This window comes from Oncorhynchus clarkii, chromosome 15, assembly GCF_045791955.1.
Source record: "Oncorhynchus clarkii lewisi isolate Uvic-CL-2024 chromosome 15, UVic_Ocla_1.0, whole genome shotgun sequence".
NCBI lineage: Eukaryota > Metazoa > Chordata > Actinopteri > Salmoniformes > Salmonidae > Oncorhynchus > Oncorhynchus clarkii.
The window spans coordinates 27281969-27300905 of record NC_092161.1 but is presented as its reverse complement, the minus strand read 5'-3'; the positions used below and the strand labels follow the sequence as shown (position 1 = coordinate 27300905).

The window sequence follows — 18937 nt, the reverse complement described above, 5'->3', positions numbered from 1 at the left end:
GCATAAACCTGCCAGTCTGCATAAACCTGCCAGTCTGCAAGGAGCTGCCAGTTTGCAAGGAGCTGCCAGTTTGCAAGGAGCTGCCAGTTTGCAAGGAGCTGCCAGTTTGCAAGGAGCTGCCAGTTTGCAAGGAGCTGCCAGTCTGCATTGAGCTGCCAGTCTGCATAGAGCTGCCAGTCTGCATAGAGCTGCCAGTCTGCATAGAGCTGCCAGTCTGCAAGGAGCTGCCAGTCTGCAGGGAGCTGCCAGTCTGCAAGGAGCCGCCAGAGCTGCCAGTCTGCAGGATGCCGCCAAAGCTGCCAGTTTGCAAGGAGCCGCCAGAGCTGCCAGTCTGCAAGGAGCCGCCAGAGCTGCCAGTTAGCATGGAGCAGCCAGAGCCGCCAGTCAGCATGGAGCAGCCAGGGCCGCCAGTCAGTATGGAGCAGCCAGGGCCGCCAGTCAGCATGGAGCAGCCAGGGCCGCCAGTCAGCATGGAGCAGCCAGGGCCGCCAGTCAGCATGGAGCAGCCAGGGCCGCCAGTCAGCATGGAGCAGCCAGAGTAGCCAGTCAGCATGGAGCAGCCAGTCAGCATGGAGCAGCCAGAGCTGCCAGTCTGCATGGAGCAGCCAGAGCAGCCAGTCAGCATGGAGCAGCCAGAGCTGCCAGTCAGCATGGAGCAGCCAGTCAGCATGGAGCAGCCAGAGCTGCCAGTCAGCATGGAGCAGCCAGTCAGCATGGAGCAGCCAGAGCTGCCAGTCAACCAGACTCTTCCAGATCTACCAGTCAATCAGACTCTTCCAGATCTGCCAGACAACCAGACTCTTCCAGATCTGCCAGACAACCAGACTCTTCCAGATCTGCCAGTCTACCAGACTCTTCCAGATCTGCCAGTCTACCAGACTCTTCCAGATCTGCCAGTCTACCAGACTCTTCCAGATCTGCCAGTCTACCAGACTCTTCCAGATCCGCCAGTCTACCAGACTCTTCCAGATCCGCCAGTCTACCAGACTCTTCCAGATCCGCCAGTCTACCAGACTCTTCCAGATCCGCCAGTCTACCAGACTCTTCCAGATCCGCCAGTCGACCAGACTCTTCCAGATCCGCCATTCGACCAGACTCTTCCAGATCCGCCAGTCGACCAGACTCTTCCAGATCCGCCAGTCGACCAGACTCTTCCAGATCCGCCAGTCAGCCAGGATCTTCCAGATCCGCCAGTCAGCCAGGATCTTCCAGATCCGCCAGTCAGCCAGGATCTTCCAGATCCGCCAGTCAGCCAGGATCTGCCAGATCCGCCAGTCAGCCAGGATCTGCCAGATCCGCCAGTCAGCCAGGATCTGCCAGAACCGCCAGCCAGCCAGGATCTGCCGGATCCAACTACCTGCCTGAGCTTCCTCTCAGTGCTGAGCTTCCTCTCAGTGCTGAGCTTCCTCTCAGTGCTGAGCTACCCATCAGTCCCGAGCTACCTCTGTCCCGAGCTGTCCTTCTGTCTCGAGCTGACCCTCTGTCCCGAGCTGTCATTAAGGAGGGTCACCTATCTAGGGACGCTGAGGAGGTGGACCAAGACTATTATGGAGTCGGGTCCACGTCCAGCGCCAGAGCCGCCACCGCGGACAGATGCCCACCCAGACCCTCCCCTATAGGTTCAGGTTTTGCGGCCGGAGTCCGCACCTTGGGGGGGGGGGGGGTACTGTCACACCCTGACCATAGTTTACTTTGTATATTTCTATGTTTTGGTTGGTCAGGGTGTGATCTGAGTGGGCATTCTATGTTACATGTCTAGTTTGTCCAGTTCTATGTTCGGCCTGATATGGTTCTCAATCAGAGGCAGGTGTTCGTCATTGTCTCTGATTGGGAACCATATTTAGGTAGCCTGGGTTTCACTGTGTGTTTGTGGGTGATTGTTCCTGTCTATGTGTTTTCACCAGATAGGCTGTTTAGGTTTTCGTTACGTTCATCACGTTCTTTATTTTGGAGTGTTTGTATTGATTCGTGTTTTACGTTTGTTCATTAAAACATGGATCGCAATCGACACGCTGCATTTTGGTCCGACTCTCCTTCTCATCAAGAAAACCGTTACAGTTATGGCTTGTACCTTTTTATACTTAGTTCAACAAAATGTGTATGAGACAGAAGATAAGTATTGACTTCTCTTCTACTTAACGTAACATATACTAAAGAATTACCATTAGAGTAAACTTTCACCAGCAAGGCTTAAGAAGTTCAAAAGGTAAGCGTACTGTACATTAGTGCATCATGCTGACAAAGGTCACATAATCAGCAAAGTGTGAGAGTGGTAAGAAATGTTAGTAGCAACTCTGTTCCTCTCTAGTACAAAACGGATTTGAGTGTGGGTGTGTGACTGATTAGATATTACAAAAGCAATATTCAAAACCTGCAGTTTAAGCTCACCAACTTTGCAGATCCTAGATGAGTATTCAACATTGGTGCCCATGATTAAGTTGATTATATTCCTGCACGTTCACACCTGCTCCCGTCCGCTTCAGATAAGCAGGGATTGTTGCACGGAGACTAGTTCAACTTTATTTATAATTGGCGTGTGAAAATCAATGACAAAATCAGAAGAAAGACAAACCCGTAATGGCCCTGCTGTACCCAGGATATGCCTATAGGTGGGTGCCAATGCTCTGATCCTTACAATCTCACTTAGTCACACTGGTACTGTAATCAACGGGCTCCATAATTCCATCTTACATTTCCTTTGGCTTTCCCCAAATCTCAAATCACAGGGAAATAAACATTTGAAATGAACTGTCTTCCGAGTTTTTATCCATGTCACCTGAAACCGAAGCACCCCTTTCGTTTTCTCTTCCAGAATTAACTGACTATTCCATCCATGAATTAGACAAGAACAATGACAGGTGGATAAAGGAGTGGTGGGTGGTACATTTCTACGAGGCGGTGGCCTTGGCCTGACATTACATTCCCTAAGCCCTCCATCAGCTCCCGGGGAATGTCTGTCTGACGTGTAGACCTGAGACCTGTGCCTTGGCTGCTCAGAGGTTGTCACACAGCCAAATGTCTTCAAGCCCCTCTTGTCTATCATTTGACATCCCGAGGCGTGATTAAGACAAAGTATTCCTAGATCCCCGGGCCATAAGGGCTACCATGTGTATGAGGCAAGCAACTACCATCTAATTGCTTTAATTAATTAAATTCATGATTTCCTCTAAATTGAACCAATTCATTACAGGTAGCCGGTCTACGCCCATTAATGATTTAAACACATCTATGAAGGAGTTATGGAGGACAAGAGGTGCCTGGCCCACTCCTGTACTATAAATTGCCCTGAGCAGATATTTACAAAGAGCGGGATGTATAATTCACATGCTGTTCTAACAACTTCAGATGAAGACCATGGCGATGTAAATAAGCCAGAGTGTGACCCGGCCTATTGGTGTTCGGAGTGCTTCCTTTACTGCAGATGAAGTGCTCAATTGCTCTACCTCTCTTATCTCCCGTTGGACACGAGCCACCTAGCCCTTGTAGTGGAATCCTCTAGTTCCTTAAGCCAGACCCCACCTTTACCCCCCCGTTGACTCTGGGCTGCTTAATCCTTATAAGATCTCAGTGCCTATGACATAAATGTTATGAGCAAAGCACTGCGTTGGCCTGGAAAATACTCCTATCACTGCCAGTAAATGCCTAGCATAGGCTCCATTTTGACTTTACACCAAACAGTCTCTCCATGTATCCACTTGTTTGCATCTCTGCCTATCAGCCTGAGGAAGATACAACACGTAGATGCAATGTTCTGCTGTCTCTGGGTCTACATGATAAGAATATTGAGGTTGGTGTGTTTGTGCCTGTCATATCACTTAACCCTGAAGATTGGGAGACATTGTCTGCCACTTGGCGTGTGGAGCCTCTTATTCCTCTCCCTGGCAGATTGTCACATGAATTTTAAATGGAGGCTTAATCCACATTTCCCATTCCGACAGGATTGGCTCACGGTGTCCCCAGGCACTGTGCGGTAAGCTTTTGTTTCCGTGGCGAAGCACCTCGCGAGGTGTTCCGTTACATGTCCTGTTGGATTTGAATAATCTGCCATCTCTGAACTCGCTAGATTCATTGCTCAACATCGGGGTTTCGGGTCTGTTTGTATAAGCAGATATTTCACCGCTTTCATCGTTCAAACTAGCAATGATCTTTTTGGGGGGGCTCATGAGGTTGTTCACTATTTTAGGTATAAAACCGCATCTAAACCATGTACAATGTGGAACAATGGGAGCCACTTAAAGGAACTAACCAGTTGTAGTAATCACTTTGTAAAGGGTCAGATTAGATTTTGGAGCTTTTAAAACCACAGTGTTTTGAAACTGCAACAGTTAATGAAAACACTAGAAAGAAAACCTCTGTGTGTGTGGAAAAGGACCCTCTTCAGTTGTGGCTATGACAATCATGCACAGTTTGACAGACAAATGAATGCCACAGATTCAGTTCCATGTTTATAATAAAGCGTAGACTGTGTTTATTAACATAGATGAAGCAAGAGAGATGAGAGACAGAGAGAGATAAATGTAGGATATTTCAGATAGTGGTGGGTAGTGGTGGGTAAATGTGATAGAGGGAGAGACAGAGAGACAGAGAGACAGAGACAGAAATAGAGAGAGAGAGCGAGAAAGAGGTAGAGAGAGAGAGAATCAGAGGCAGATTACAGGCAGACATACAGACATCAATGTCAAAATCACATACAGACTGACAGATAGATAGACAGAGACGAGGACAGAGGACTGGGGACAAACAAACAGAGAGAGAGAGAGGCTGAGAAAGAGGCTTACCCAGTGCTGACATCTCTGGTACCCCTGCCATGTAGGGTCCGTCCAGAAACTTGGGCTCATTGTCATTGATGTCCTGGACCTTGACAACAAACTCTGACCTGGGCTCCACAGGGATGTTAGTGAGCCGGTCCACGGCCTGGGCCTGCAGGGTGTAATAGGCCTGCTCCTCCCGGTCCAGACGCTTAGTGGCGTGGATGTCCCCCGTGTTCTCGTCGATGGTGAAGATGGAGGTGGAGCCCTCCCCGGAGAGCACGTACTTCACTTTGCCATCCCCTTTGTCTACATCCGAGTGGAGCTGTAATTGGAGACCAGAGATAATGTCAGTCAGTAGAAAGGAGATGTTCAAAAGGATTGGTGACTTATAAAACCAAATCCAATGCTATACCATTATGATCGATCCATTATGTACATCTGTGTCATTTCAAATAGGTTCAACGTTTTTCCTGGGCAGAAACATTGTGCTGAATAAACACACACCAACAAAAAAAATAAGTGAACAAAGTGCACATTGTTTGTAAAACAGGATACCAGAAGTCTCAAAGCTCTGTGAGTATGGCTGTATGCAATATAAATGCATTCTAATAAGCAGTCTGGTGGGAATATGGAGAGTGTTGCATAGTGTTAGCACAATTCTGTAGGATAAGAAGCCCAGACCTTCCCAGGGATTACAGTGTAGTTACATTTGAAACAGGGTCATTTCCCAAGCACTTCACTTCAAGAAAACAACAACAACAACTTCATTTGACCAGGACCCATAGGGCTCTGGTCAAAAGTAGTGGACAATGTAGGGAATAGGGTGTCATTTGGGATGCAACAAAGGTTTTACAGATCCATGTTGTATCCCAGCGGGCGTCTGGCAGTATCATTTTTGTTTCCAAGTCAATAGGTGTATCAAATGATTGCCTGGATATCGCTGCAGGCTTAATGTATGTTTTATATATCCAATAGAGCCTCAGACGGACACCAAATGTATTTTATTAATGGATTCCATCAGGCTGTTGATGAATGGCATGTCTGGGGCATAATGATGGTATTGGTTGCATGGGCATGCCTCAGCATGCGCCTCTTGACACTCCAATAGGGAAGCCGTTTGTTTATTCACCATCCCCTGCTGTCAGGAGCAAACTTGAGGTAAATTGTCAACTGCAGTGGAGAGTCAACATTTAATCTTGAGCAAGCCATCGATGGCAGTGTGTTCCGGTAAATACCACGGACAGGGAGGACAAAGCTGACAGCCCACCAAGCATGTAACTGAAGGTCAGGGGTCAACTGACTGCAGTATGTAGTCGCTCTCAAAACTGGGTTGTTAGCTTTACGCTTGGCTTTTTTTTGCAATGGGCTTCAAGTGTTTCACTTTGAATCTATTCAGAAGTGAGTATATTACATAAAATATGTATGCCACAGTAGGTCCTATTAAAAAGTGTACCCCTGTAGAATACCACTTCCTTCCTTTAATCTAACCTGTTTTGTAACTGTCTTTGCTCATTTTCAGGTGCTATTTCAAACTTCTACTGTTATTATGTAGAACTTTAAATCGAGCACCATAGTTGCTTCTCTTGCAAAAATGTACATATCATCCTATCTTTACCTCCCTTGAGATGAACAGAACCCAGTATGCTCCACAGCCCAGTACAGCAGTGTAACTTAAAAACACACTGCCGGCAGCGACACAGCAAGAGTACGATAGGGTGAGTGGAACAGAGCAGAAAAACTCCAGTGAAATCAATGCTGACACTTATCGCCACTTTGTATGCAGACAGTCCTCCTGGGGCAATCACGTTTGCTTTGTGTTTACGTGTTTACCTCGGAGCGTTAAAAAGACTGCAATTGGCCAAACTTGAAGAAAAAACTGTGTCCCTATGGCCATATCTCACCTGTTATTATACACATTACGATGTATGGCACATTTCCATCACAATCGCTAAGAGGCTGTTTGGTTTTGAATGGTTCTGGTGCTGCTTAATGGGGTTTTAATCTTTGCTGTATTGTTCAGTCACAGTGTGTTAGCACTGTTATTATTGCGCTGGCCATGTCTCTTTTCTTCCTCCCTGTTTGACTGACGTACTTTGTAGAAAACGACAAAGACGACTGGAAGCCTTGGAAGAATAAAATAAGACATTTTTTTATATATAAATAAATAAATGGAATCCCAGATACATGTTTCAAGCTTTGTATTTCCCCCTCTCTCTCAGGAGGAGAGAGAGTTTTATTCTATTTAACGGACTGTGTACACACAGTTCTGAGTCAGGCGCAAATACATATTCCATACCCAGAAGCAACACTGGCTCTGGTACACTGAAACAGCCTATTGGCTACTGCTGCTGCTAAGGAGCGCCTCGGTTTGAACGGTTGAGTTTAATGGGGTTTCCACGAGGGCAGTAACATGGTTCACAAATAGACCAAAATAAAACCTGTAAAGAAACAACATTGGTTGATCTGGCTGTGTTTTATGCTTGTGGGCTACTGTAAAACACTTTGTTATGTTGTGAGGAAGTAAAGAAGGAAGTATATGCTGTAAAAAAAAAAATGCTGCCTTAGTTGTAGGCTACCAAATCAAACTAGGTACTGAAATGTATCAAAAGTGTATAATTATCAGGGGACAGCCCTTACAACATTGTTTTCTTACATTGGTAGGAATGTACAGTACAAGGAAGATGTTATTGAGTGCAGTACTATGGTCTTTGCTTATTTTGTCAATGCAATGCTTCTGCCGGTGCAATGCCTAAAACAATATATGAAGCCCAACAGGGGTTTGATTGTGAAGTACAACATGTTATACTACCAAACATAATACTCAAGGTGAAGAAAAACTGTGAAGTGTAAAGGAAAGGGAGAGAGGTCCTTTTGCACCACAAAAGGAGCTAAAAATGCAGGCGAGAGAGCATCAATGCACACTCCAGCTCTTGCTGTGCTGAGCTTTTCATTTATTCACTTCACCCCTGGTTCTGGTGAGTAGCCATGGTGATCCCTGCCTCTGCTCTGAGAAGGCCTCAGTGTGTTCACCCACCGCCCTACCTCCCCTCAAATCAGGGGGGGGGGGGGGGGGCATTAGAGACCATGATCCTCTCTAGTTCCCTTTGCCTTTGTTCGGGAGTAGCTATGTAGTTACCATGCCTCTGCTTAGAAAAGCACACACTCGCACCACACGTACACCTGTAAAAAAAAAACACATACATGTTTAAAAACAGATCATTACTGCATGAACAATCTCATTACAATCATTTCACAGCCAACATCTGCTTCATAGGCAATGTACCTGTATATACAGTAAGTAGATACACATAAAGGAAACAGCCAGTGAAGAACTGGTATATGGACGGTAATTACCAGAAACATGTCATGTAAAAGCTAGACGATGCATTCATTTAGGTACCATTCTGGGTCCTTAGACTTGTATGTGTAATGAAGGAGCACTGGGAGCACCAATAAGCTCTGGGAAAAGGGGAGCTGATACTGGAATTAGTGTTTCTTTATAATTTCCTATTTACTCTGTAAGTGCCAAATTCTTAGATGTAATTGGAATTCATTTATAGGCACTCATTGCATTGTTTGTTCATTGGATGTGTCTCCGATTAGGTTGAACCATGTTTTAAAAAAAACAATATGAAAAGCAACTGTCAACCACCCAAAAACACTAGAAAAAGAAAGCAATCTACCAGGGGTAACAGGTTGCTACAGCATCTTCGAACAACAGCAAGCTCGTGTAAATTGTAACTAAACAGCATGGAGCGTACCACGGTGTTTGTGCGACTGTATTTATCAATGACTGTATATACTGTATGAATGGACAAAGCTTTCGATCAAGCCATCTATTATGTGACACCATTCATTCCTATGTGAAGACTCAACAGTACATTGAAGCCAAATGAAGTCGGGTAAGTTGGCGTCTCATGGAGACATAACATGCGTAGTTTGAGCTACTCCAGGAAGTGACGCTGCAAGCTCTCAGTGCTTCCCCCTCTCATTGAGTCATTCAAGTTGAAGGCAGACCAGGGTACTGTAGGCTGCCACTGGCAACTCAATTATTCTTAGAACTTGTTCTGTGGTGCGATTTTAAAATAATTGGTTCAAGGGCATATATCTGGTGTATTAGAAGCAATAATTAATTGGTACCATGATTGTCTTCAAAAATGTTCTGTTTACACAAAGATTGACCATGAAGATTGCCATTTTTCCATTCACTATAATGGGGATCCTGTTTTCTGCTAACAATGCCTGCAGTACAACGGTCGGCCTTGAACGTCCGTGGCATCAATCAAATCAAATTATATCTGTCACATCCTTCGTAAACATCAGGTGTAGACTAACAGTGAAATGCCTACTTATAGGTCATTTTCCAACAATGCAGGGTTAAAGAAAAAAACATGTAATAAAATATTTACAAAGTGACAAGAGGTATAAATATACAGTAACTAATTACAATAACAAGTAAAACATACCATGCTACAGTGCCTTCAGAAAGTATTCACACTCCTTGACTTTTTCCACATTTTGTTGTGTTACAGCCTGAATTTAAAATCAATTAAATGTAGATGTTTTTGTCACTGGGCTATATACAATACCCCATAATGTCAAAATGAAATTCAGTTTTTTTAAATGATATGCTGAAATGTCTTTAGCCAATAAGTATTCAACCCCTTCGCAATGGCAAGCCGAAATAAGTTCAGGAGTAAAAATTTGCATAACAACTCACATAATTAGTGGACTCACTATCTGTGCAATAATAATGGTTAACATGATTGATTTGTGAATGACTACCTCATCTCTGTACCCCAGACGTACAATTATCTGTAAAGTCCCTCACTCGCAGAAGTGAATTTCAGACACAGATTCAACATCGAAGACCAGGGAGGTTTTCCAATGCCTCGCAAAGAAGGGCACCTATTGGTAGGTGGGTAAAAAAATTAAAAGCAGACATCCCTTCAAGCATGGTGTTGTTATTAATTACACTTTGGATGGTGTATCAATACACACAGTCACAATAAAGTGACAGGGGTCCTTCCTAACTCAGTTGCAGGAGAGGAAGGAAATTCAGCCAGGGAATTCACCATGAGGCCAACGGTGAAATTAAAACAGTTACAGAGTTTAATGGCTGTGATACGAGAAAACTGAAGATGGATCAACCACATTGTAGGTACTTCACAATACTAACCTAATTGAAAGATTAAAAAGAAGGAAGCCTGTACAGAATAAACACATTCCAAAACATGCATCATGTTTTCAACATGGCACTAAAGTAATTCTGCAAAAAATGTGGAAAGCAATTCACTTTTTGTCCTGAATAGAAAGTGTTATGTTTGGGACAAATACAAAATAACACATTATTGAGTACCACTTTCCATATTTTCAAGCATAGTGGTGGAATGCTTGTAATCGTTAAGGACTGGAGCTAAGCACAGGCAAAGCCCATAGGAAAACCTGCTACAGTCTGCTTTCCACCAGAAACTGGGAGATTAATTTACCTTTCAGCAAGACAATAACATAAAACACAAGGCCAAATCTACACTGGAGTTGTTTACCAAGAAGATAGTGAATGTTCCTGAGTGGTTGGTTACAGTTTGACTTAAATCTATTTGAAAATCTATGGCAAGACCTGAAAATGTTTGTCTAGTAATAATCAACAATCAACTTGATAAAGCTTGAAGAATTTTGAAAAGAATAACGGGCAAATGTTGCACAATCCAGGTGTGGAAAGCTCTTAGAGAATTACCCAGAAAGACTGACAGCTGTGGTCGCTGCCAAAGGTACTTCTACAAACTATTGACTCAGGGGTGTGAATAATTATGTACGGTTGAAGCCGGAAGTTTACATACACCTTAGCCAAATACATTTAAACTCAGGGTTTCACAATTCCTGACATTTAATCCAAGTAAACATTCCCTGCCTTAGGTCACTTTATTTTAAGAATGTGAAATGTCAGAATAAAAGTAAAAGAGATTGATTTAGTTAATCTTTTATATATTTCATCACATTCCCAGCGGGTCAGAAGTTACATACACTCAATTAGTATTTGGTAGCATTGCCTATTAATTGTTTAACTTGGGTCAAACGTTTTGGGTAGTCTTCCACAAGCTTCCCACAATAAGTTGGGTGAATTTTGGCCCATTCCTCCTGACAGTGCTGGTGTAATTGAGTCAGGTTTGCAGGGCACCTTGCTCGTACAAGCTTTTTCAGGTCTGCCCACAAATGTTCTATAGGATTGAGGTCAGGGCTTTGTGATGGCCACTCCAATATCTTGACTTTGTTGTCCTTAAGCCATTTTTCCACAACTTTGGAAGTATGCTTGGGGTCCATTGTCCATTTGGAAGACCTATTTGCGACCAAGCTTTAACTTCCTGATGGATGTCTTGAGATGCTGCTTCAATATATCCACATAATTTTCCTCCCTCATGATGCCATCTATTTTGTGAAGTGCACCATTACTTCCTGCAGCAAAGCACCCCTACAACATGATGCTGCCACCCCCACAACATGATGCTGCCACCCCCGTGCTTCATGGTTGGGATGGTGTTCTTCGGCTTGCAAACCTCCCCCTTTTTCCTCCAAACATAACAATGGTCATTATGGCCAAACAGTTCTATTTTTGTTTCATCAGAAAAGAGGATATTTCTCCAAAAAGTAAGATTTTTGTCCCCACATGCAGTTGCAAACCGTAGTCTGGCTTTTTTATGGCAGTTTTGGAGCAGTGGCTTCTTCCTTGCTGAGCGGCCTTTCAGGTTATGTCGATATAGGACTCGTTTTACTCTGGATATAGATACTTGTGTACCTGTTTCCTCCAGCATCTTCACAAGGTCCTTTGCTGTTGTTCTGGGATTGATTTGCACTTTTCGCACCCAAGCACGTTCATCTCTAGGAGAGAGAAGGCGTCTCCTTCCTGAGCGGTATGACGGCAGCGCGATCCCATGGTGTTTATACTTGCATACTATTGTTTGTACATTTGTGGAGTGGTTGAAAAACGAGTTTTAATAACTCCAATCTAAGTGTATGTAAACTTCCGACTTCAACTGTAAATGAGATACACTACATGACCAGAAGTATATGGACACCTGCTCATCGAACATCTCATTCCAAAATCATAGGCATTAATATGGAGTTGATCACCCCTTTGCTGCTACAACAGTCTCCACTCTTCTGGGAAGGCTTTGCACTAGATGTTGGAACATTGCGGTGGTGACTTGCTTCTATTCAGCCACAAGTGCATTAGTGAGGTCAGGTACTGATGTTGTTTGATTAGGCCTGGCTCGCAGTCGTCGTTCCAATTCCTCCCAAAGGTGTTTGATGGGGTTGAGATCAGGGCTCTGTGCTGGCCAGTCAAGTTCTTCCACACCGATCGCAACAAACCATTTCTGTATGGACCTCGCTTTGTGCACAGGGGCATTGTCATGCTGAAACAGGAAAGGGAATTCCCAAAATTGTTCCCACAAAGATGGAAGCACAGAATAATCTGGAATGTCATTGTATACTGTAGCATTAAGCTTTCCCTTCACTGGAACTAAGGTGCCGAGCCTGAACCATGAAAAACTGCCCCAGACCATTATTCCTCCACCACCAAACTTTACAGTTGGCACTATGCATTAGGGATGGTATCATTCTCCAGGCATCCTCCAAAACCAGATTTGTCCGTCGGACTGCCAGATGGTGAAGCATGATTCATCACTCCAGAGAATGCAATTTTTACACGCAGAGTGCTTCAGCACTTGGAGGTTGCATTCTGTGAGCTTGTGTGGCCTACCACTTCGCGGCTGACCCATTGTTGCTCCTAGACATTTCAACTTCACAATAACATCCCTTGCAGTTGACCGGGGCAGCTCTAACGGGGCAGAAATTTGACGAACTGACTTGTTGAAAAGGTGGCATCCTATGACGGTGTCACATTGAAAGTCACTGAGTTCTTCAGTAAAGCTATTATACTGCCAATAATGTTTGTCAATGGAGATTGCAGGGCTATGTACTCAATTGTATACACCTGTCAGCAACGGATGTGGCTGAAATAGCGGAATCCACTAATTAGAAGGGGTTTCCACATACTTTCGTATATATAGTGTATTTCTGTAAATGTGTTAACATTTTTAAAAACATGTTTTTACCTTTTCATTTTGAGGTATTGTGTGTAGATGGGTGATAAAAAAAAGTTTGATCCATTTTCAATACAGTTTGTAACAAAACAAAATGTGGAATAAGTCAATGGGTATGAATACTTTCTGAAGGCACTGTATATACAGGGAGTACCAGTATTGAGTCATTGTGCAGGGGTAAGAGGTAATTGAGGTAGATGTACACTACCGGTCAAAAACGACAGCTTTGCACACTCTTGGCATTCTCTCAACCAGCATCACCTGGAATGCTTTTCCAACCGTCTTGAAGGAGTTCACACATATGCTGAGCACTTGTTGACTGCTTTTCCTTCACTCTGTGGTCCGACTCATTAAAAACATCTCAAGTTGGTTGAGGTCGAGGGATTGAGAAGGCCAGGTCATCTGATGCAGCACTCCATCAATCCTTCTTGGTAAAAATGCAGGTGTGTTGGGTTATTGTCCTGTTGAAAAACAAATGATAGTCCCACTAATCGCAAACCAGATGGGATGGCATATCGGTGAAGAATACTGTGGTAGCCATGCTGATTAAGTGTGCCTTGAATTCTAAATTAATCACTTACAGTGTCACCAGCAAAGCACGCCCACACCATAAAACATCCTCCTCCATGCTTTATGGTGGGAACCACACATGCAGAGATCATGAGTTCACCCACACCGCGTCTCACAAAGACACGGCGGTTGGAACCAAAAATCTCCAATTTGGACTCCAGACCAAAGGATAGATTTCGACCAGTCTAATGTTCATTGCTCGTGTCTTGGCCCAAGCAAGTTGCTTCTTCTTATTGGTGTCATTTAGTAGTGGTTTCTTTGCAGCAATTTGACCATGAAGGCCTGATTCACACAGTCTCCTCTGAACAGTTGATGTTGTCTGTTACTTGAACTCTGTGAAGCATCTATTTGGGCTGCTATTTCTGAGGCTGGTAACTCCAATGAACTTATCCTCTGCAGCAGAGTATGGGTCTTCCTTTCCTGTGGCGGTCCTCATGAGAGCCAGTTTCATCATAGCGCTTGATGGTTTTTGCGACTGCACTTGATGAAATGTTCAAGTTCTTGAAATGCTCAAACGCATTAAGAAGGAAATAAATTCCGCAAATGAACTTTTAACAAGGCACACCTGTTAATTGAAATGCATTACAGGTTACTACCTCATGAAGCTGGTTGAGAGAATGCCAAGAGTGTATAAATCTGTCATCAAGGCAAAGGGTGGCTATTTGAAGAATCTCAATATAAAATAAATGTTGATTTGTTTAACACTTTTTTGGTTAATACATGATTATGTGTTATTTCATAGTTTTGACGTCTTCACTATTATTCTGCAATGTAAACATTTTTAAAAATAAAGACAAAATGTGTAGGTGTTCTAAAAATTTGACCGGTAGTGTACATATACTGTAGGTATAGTGGTGACTAGGCAACAGGATAGATAATAGACAGTAGCAGCAGCATGTGGTGTGTGTGAGTGTGTATGTGCGTGTTGGGGTGTCAGTGTAAGTATGTGTGTGTGAGTAGAGTACAGTGTGTGTGCATGGAGCAAGCGCAAGATAGTTAGTGCAAAAATTAGGTCAACGCAGGTAGTCTGGGTAGCCATTTTATTAGCGATTTAGCAGTCTTGTTTAGCAGTGTTATGGCTTGGGGGTAGAAGATGTTCAGGGTCCTGTTGGTTCCAGACCTGGTGCACTGGTACAGCTTGCCATGCGGTAGCAGAGAGAACAGTCAATGGCTTGGGTGACTGGAGTCTTTGACAAAAAATGTTTGCCTTCCTTTGACACCGTCTGGTGTAGAGGTCCTTGATGGCGGCCGGGTGCCTTGCAATTGCTTTATCAAGAAGTGATGCAGCCAGTCAAGATGCTCTCAATTGTGCAGCTGTAGAACCTTTTCAGGATCTGAGGGCCCATGTCAAATGTTTTCAGCCTCCTTATGGGGAAGAGGAGCTGTCATGCCCTCTTTACAACTGTGTGGGCATGTGTGGACCATGTTAATTCCTTATTGATGTGGACTCAGAGGAACATAAAGCTCTCGACCCACTCCACTATGGCCCCAACGATGTAGAGGGGGGTGTGCTCGCCCCTTTGTCTCCTGTAGTCCACGATCAGCTCCTTTGTCTTGCTGACGTTGAGGTTGTTGTACTGGCACCACACTGCCAGGTCTCTGAACTCTTCCCTATAGGCTGTCTCATTGTTGTCAGTGATCAGTCCTACCACCATTGTGTCGTCAACAAACTTGATGGTGTTGGAGTCATGCGCAGTCATTCAGTCGTGGGTGAACAAGGAGTAGAGGAGAGGACTAAGCACACACCACTGAGAGGCCTCCGTGTTGATGGTCAGTGTGGGTGGATGTGTTGTTGCCTACCCTCATGGCTTGGGAGCGTCTCATCAAGAAGTCCAGGAAATCCAAGATACAGTTGCAGAGGGAGGTGTTCAGTCCCGAGCTTGGTGATGTGCTTGGATGGGACTATGGTGTTGAATGCTGATCTGTACTCAATGAACATCATTATTACATAGGTATTCCTTTTGTCCAGGTGGGTGAGGGCAGTGTGGAGTGCAATAGAGATTGCATCATCTGTGATTCTGTTGGGGCGGTTTGTGAATTGAAGTGGATCCAGGGTGTCTGTGTTGATGTGAGCCATGACCAGCCTTTCAAAGTATTTCATGGTTATAGATGTGACAGTTACAGGGCGATAGTCATTTAGGCGGGTTATTTTGGAGTTCTTGGGCACGGGGACTATAGTGGTTTGCTTGAAACAAGTTTGTATTACAGACCGGGTCAGGGATAGGTTGAAAATATCAAAGAAGACACTTGCCAACTGGTCAAGGCATGCTCTGAGTAAGCATCCTGGTATTCTGTCTGTTGCGAATTTTAACCTGTTTAATTAAAGATATTACTAACATTGGCTACTGGAAGACAGATTACACAGAGTCTGGAACAGCGGGTGCTCTCATATATGGTTCAGTGTTGCTTGCCTCGAAGTGAGCATACTGTAGAAGGTTTTTAGATCATACTGATGATCCATTGTATGGTCATACTATGGATCATTTAGCTATTTGATAAAATTTTTAGAACACCTTTAGGTATACAAAAAAAAAAAATATATATATATATATATATATATTTGGCCTTTACTACTAAAGCCCATAGAAACACATTCCATAACTCATTCATAAATGGCAAAAAGGACAGTCAAAAAAAATATCATAAGAAACAAGGTTTTGAAGTGTCTGTCCTAAATCAAGGAGATATAAATCAAATGTATATTTTTTTCACATATTTACCTATTTTTTGGGGTAGGCACAAATCTACCTTCATACTTTCCAAATGTTTGCAGCCCAAATGGTTTAGATGCTACCAAACAGAAGTTGACACATCGACAGTACCGACTTCAGAGGAGTCTCCTGACATATTTGGGGAGGTCATAGAGCAAAACGGAGAACACCATTGTGTTCGAGAGAGTCTCCCCTTACCATAGAGTGATCATAATACACTGAACAAAAATATAAACGCAAAATGCAACAATTTCAACGTTTTACAGAGTTATAGTTCAGATAAGGGAATCAGTCAGACTAAATTATATCACATGATATCACATCACAGATACGCATCCGTTGGTCACAAATACCTTAAAAGAAGGGTATGGGCGGGGATCAAAAAACCAGTCAGTATCTGGTGTGAACACCAATTTCCTCATGTATCGTGACACATCTCCTTCACATAGAGTTGAACAGGCTGTTGACTGTGGCCTGTGGAACGTTGTCCAACTCCCCTTTAATGGCTTTGTGAAGTTACTGGATATTGGCGGGAACTGGAACACGCTGTCCTACACATCTATCCAGAGCATCCCAAACATGCTCAATGGGCGACATGTCTGGTGAGTATGCAGGCCATGGAAAAACAAGGACATTTTCAGCTTTTAGGAGTTGCGTACAGATCATGGCGACATGGGGCTATGCATTATCATCCTGAAACATGGCTATGCATTATCATCCTGAAACATGGCGGTGGATCTCGTCATTATATCTCTGTGCATTCAGATTGCCATTGCCGTTGTCTGTAGCTTATGCCTGCCCATACCATAACCCCACTGCAACCATGGTGCACTCTGTTCTCAACTTTGACATCAGCAAACCGCCAGCCCACACGGCGCCATCTACCCTGTATAGTTGAAACCAGGATTCATCCGTGAAGAGAACTCTTCTCCAGCATGCTAGTGGCCATCGAAGGTGAGCATTTTCCCACTGAAGTCGGTTACGACGCCAAACTGCAGTCAGGTCAAGACCCTGGTAAGGACAGCGAGCATCTACAGTTGATGAGCTTCCCTGAAATGGTTTCTGATAGTTTGTGCAGAAATTCTTTGGTTGTGCAAACCCACAGTTTCATCAGCTGTCTGGGTGGTTGGTCTCAGACAATCCTGCAGGTGCAGATTGTCTGAGGTAAATAGATAGCTATGAAAAATGTAGGTGATAAATAGTATTGTCTGCAGCTTATCATGAGTTATTCTAACTCAGGCAAGCAAAACCTTGATACAATTCCTTAACATTAGAGATCGCGCACCAGCTGTTGTTAACAAAGAGACACAACCCTCCCCTTTGTCTTGAAGATGCATATAAATATCAGCGAGATGTACAGTATATCCATGTCATCGTTCAGCCACAACTCTGAGAAACATAGGATATTACTTTTTTTCAGGTCCCGTTGACAGGATAGCTCATTCAGTTTTTTCTCCAGCTATTGCAGGTTCGCCAATAGAACAGAGGGCAATGGCGGTCTATTTGCTTATCGACGTAGTCTCGTCAGGAGGCCGCCTCACCTACCTCTATTTTGCCGCCGCTTCCTCTTTTGAAACCAGGGGATTAGGGCCTAGTCCAGAGTAAGCAGAACTTCCAGAGCTGCCGACTCGATGAAGAGGACAATTTCGTACAGATCAAGGTTAGTTAGTTATAGGAAATGATGGCGGAGACATTATGTACAAAATATTTTAAGATCTGTGTAAAAAAACAAACACAAAATAGCAGAATTGGTCAAGAGCCACTGCACGCCATCATCCTGTATTCGATGAGAGGGGGCAGTCGTTCCCCCCTGGTATTTACACATCAATATCTGGGTGACAGTGAGCAACGTGGGCTTTCTCTCTAATGTTGACTGATCATCCTATAGAATCTCATGGTAAATTAGCTTAATACCATAATAAAGTGACATGTCATAGGAGACAATCAGGTAAGGTTATACGAGATGTCGCAATGTGCCAGAATGGTGCAGCCAGGTGCTGGCCATATCCATCACTGTGGTAACATCAAGGTTATCATGGGGAACACATTGCCCTGTGATATATAAAGCAAATGAAGGAAAGTGCTATTAGGTCGCTGTTTCAGAGACGTGTCGTTTGTCTTGAGCTCTTTGAGGCGGTCACTAACTAAATAGGGGGTTCAAATAATATTTGAAACCATTTCAAATACTGTATCTGGGCTTGATTGAGCTTACCTGGCGCAACTGAACCAAAAATGTGAAACAGTATTTAAACCCATGTCTGCCGCCAAAACACTACAGGATATGAGCAGGTGGTTTAATTTCCAACTAATTTACAGCTAATCTGTCTGTTTCCCCTATCATGACTGAACGGTGGCAAATACTGATTTGACTCTCAAATCAAATGATTTAGTGTGAAGAGAGAAATATTGAAAGCTTCATAGAGGATCTAGGAGAGTGTCTCTTGCTTGGTTGTAAGGGTGTATAGGAGATAACGTTTCCCTTTTTAGATTCAGCCCAATTTAAAAAATTACACAGAGACAGACTCGGCGAGGATAAAGCAAGCCTCACTGCTCTCTGGCTGCGCACATGAGCGAATCATCTTTCCATCAAAGTCAGAAATGAGTTTCGGAATTCTGCCTTTCTTCAACGTCAGGGAGACTTCATATCTGCACCTGCCCGCCAAGTCATCCTAATGCCTCAGAAAGCAATCCCAATTACCACAGTGGAAGAAAATTGGATGGGAACAACTAGAATATTCTCCACCTTAATTAGAGCGCCGACATCTTACTCTACCAACCCATTAACATTAGCATGATTAAAAGC

The 18937-nt window shown here is 43.8% G+C and overlaps 1 protein-coding gene across 1 annotated transcript in view; it reads right to left on the bottom strand.

The window, feature by feature from the left end:
* Positions 1 to 18937, bottom strand: part of LOC139366759 (cadherin-7-like) — a 115729-nt gene that overhangs the window by 66021 nt on the left and 30771 nt on the right. The window contains exon 3 of the mRNA XM_071104461.1: positions 4779 to 5073. Within this exon, the coding sequence (XP_070960562.1) occupies positions 4779 to 5073 (295 nt within the window). The remainder of the gene's footprint in view (positions 1 to 4778; positions 5074 to 18937) is intronic.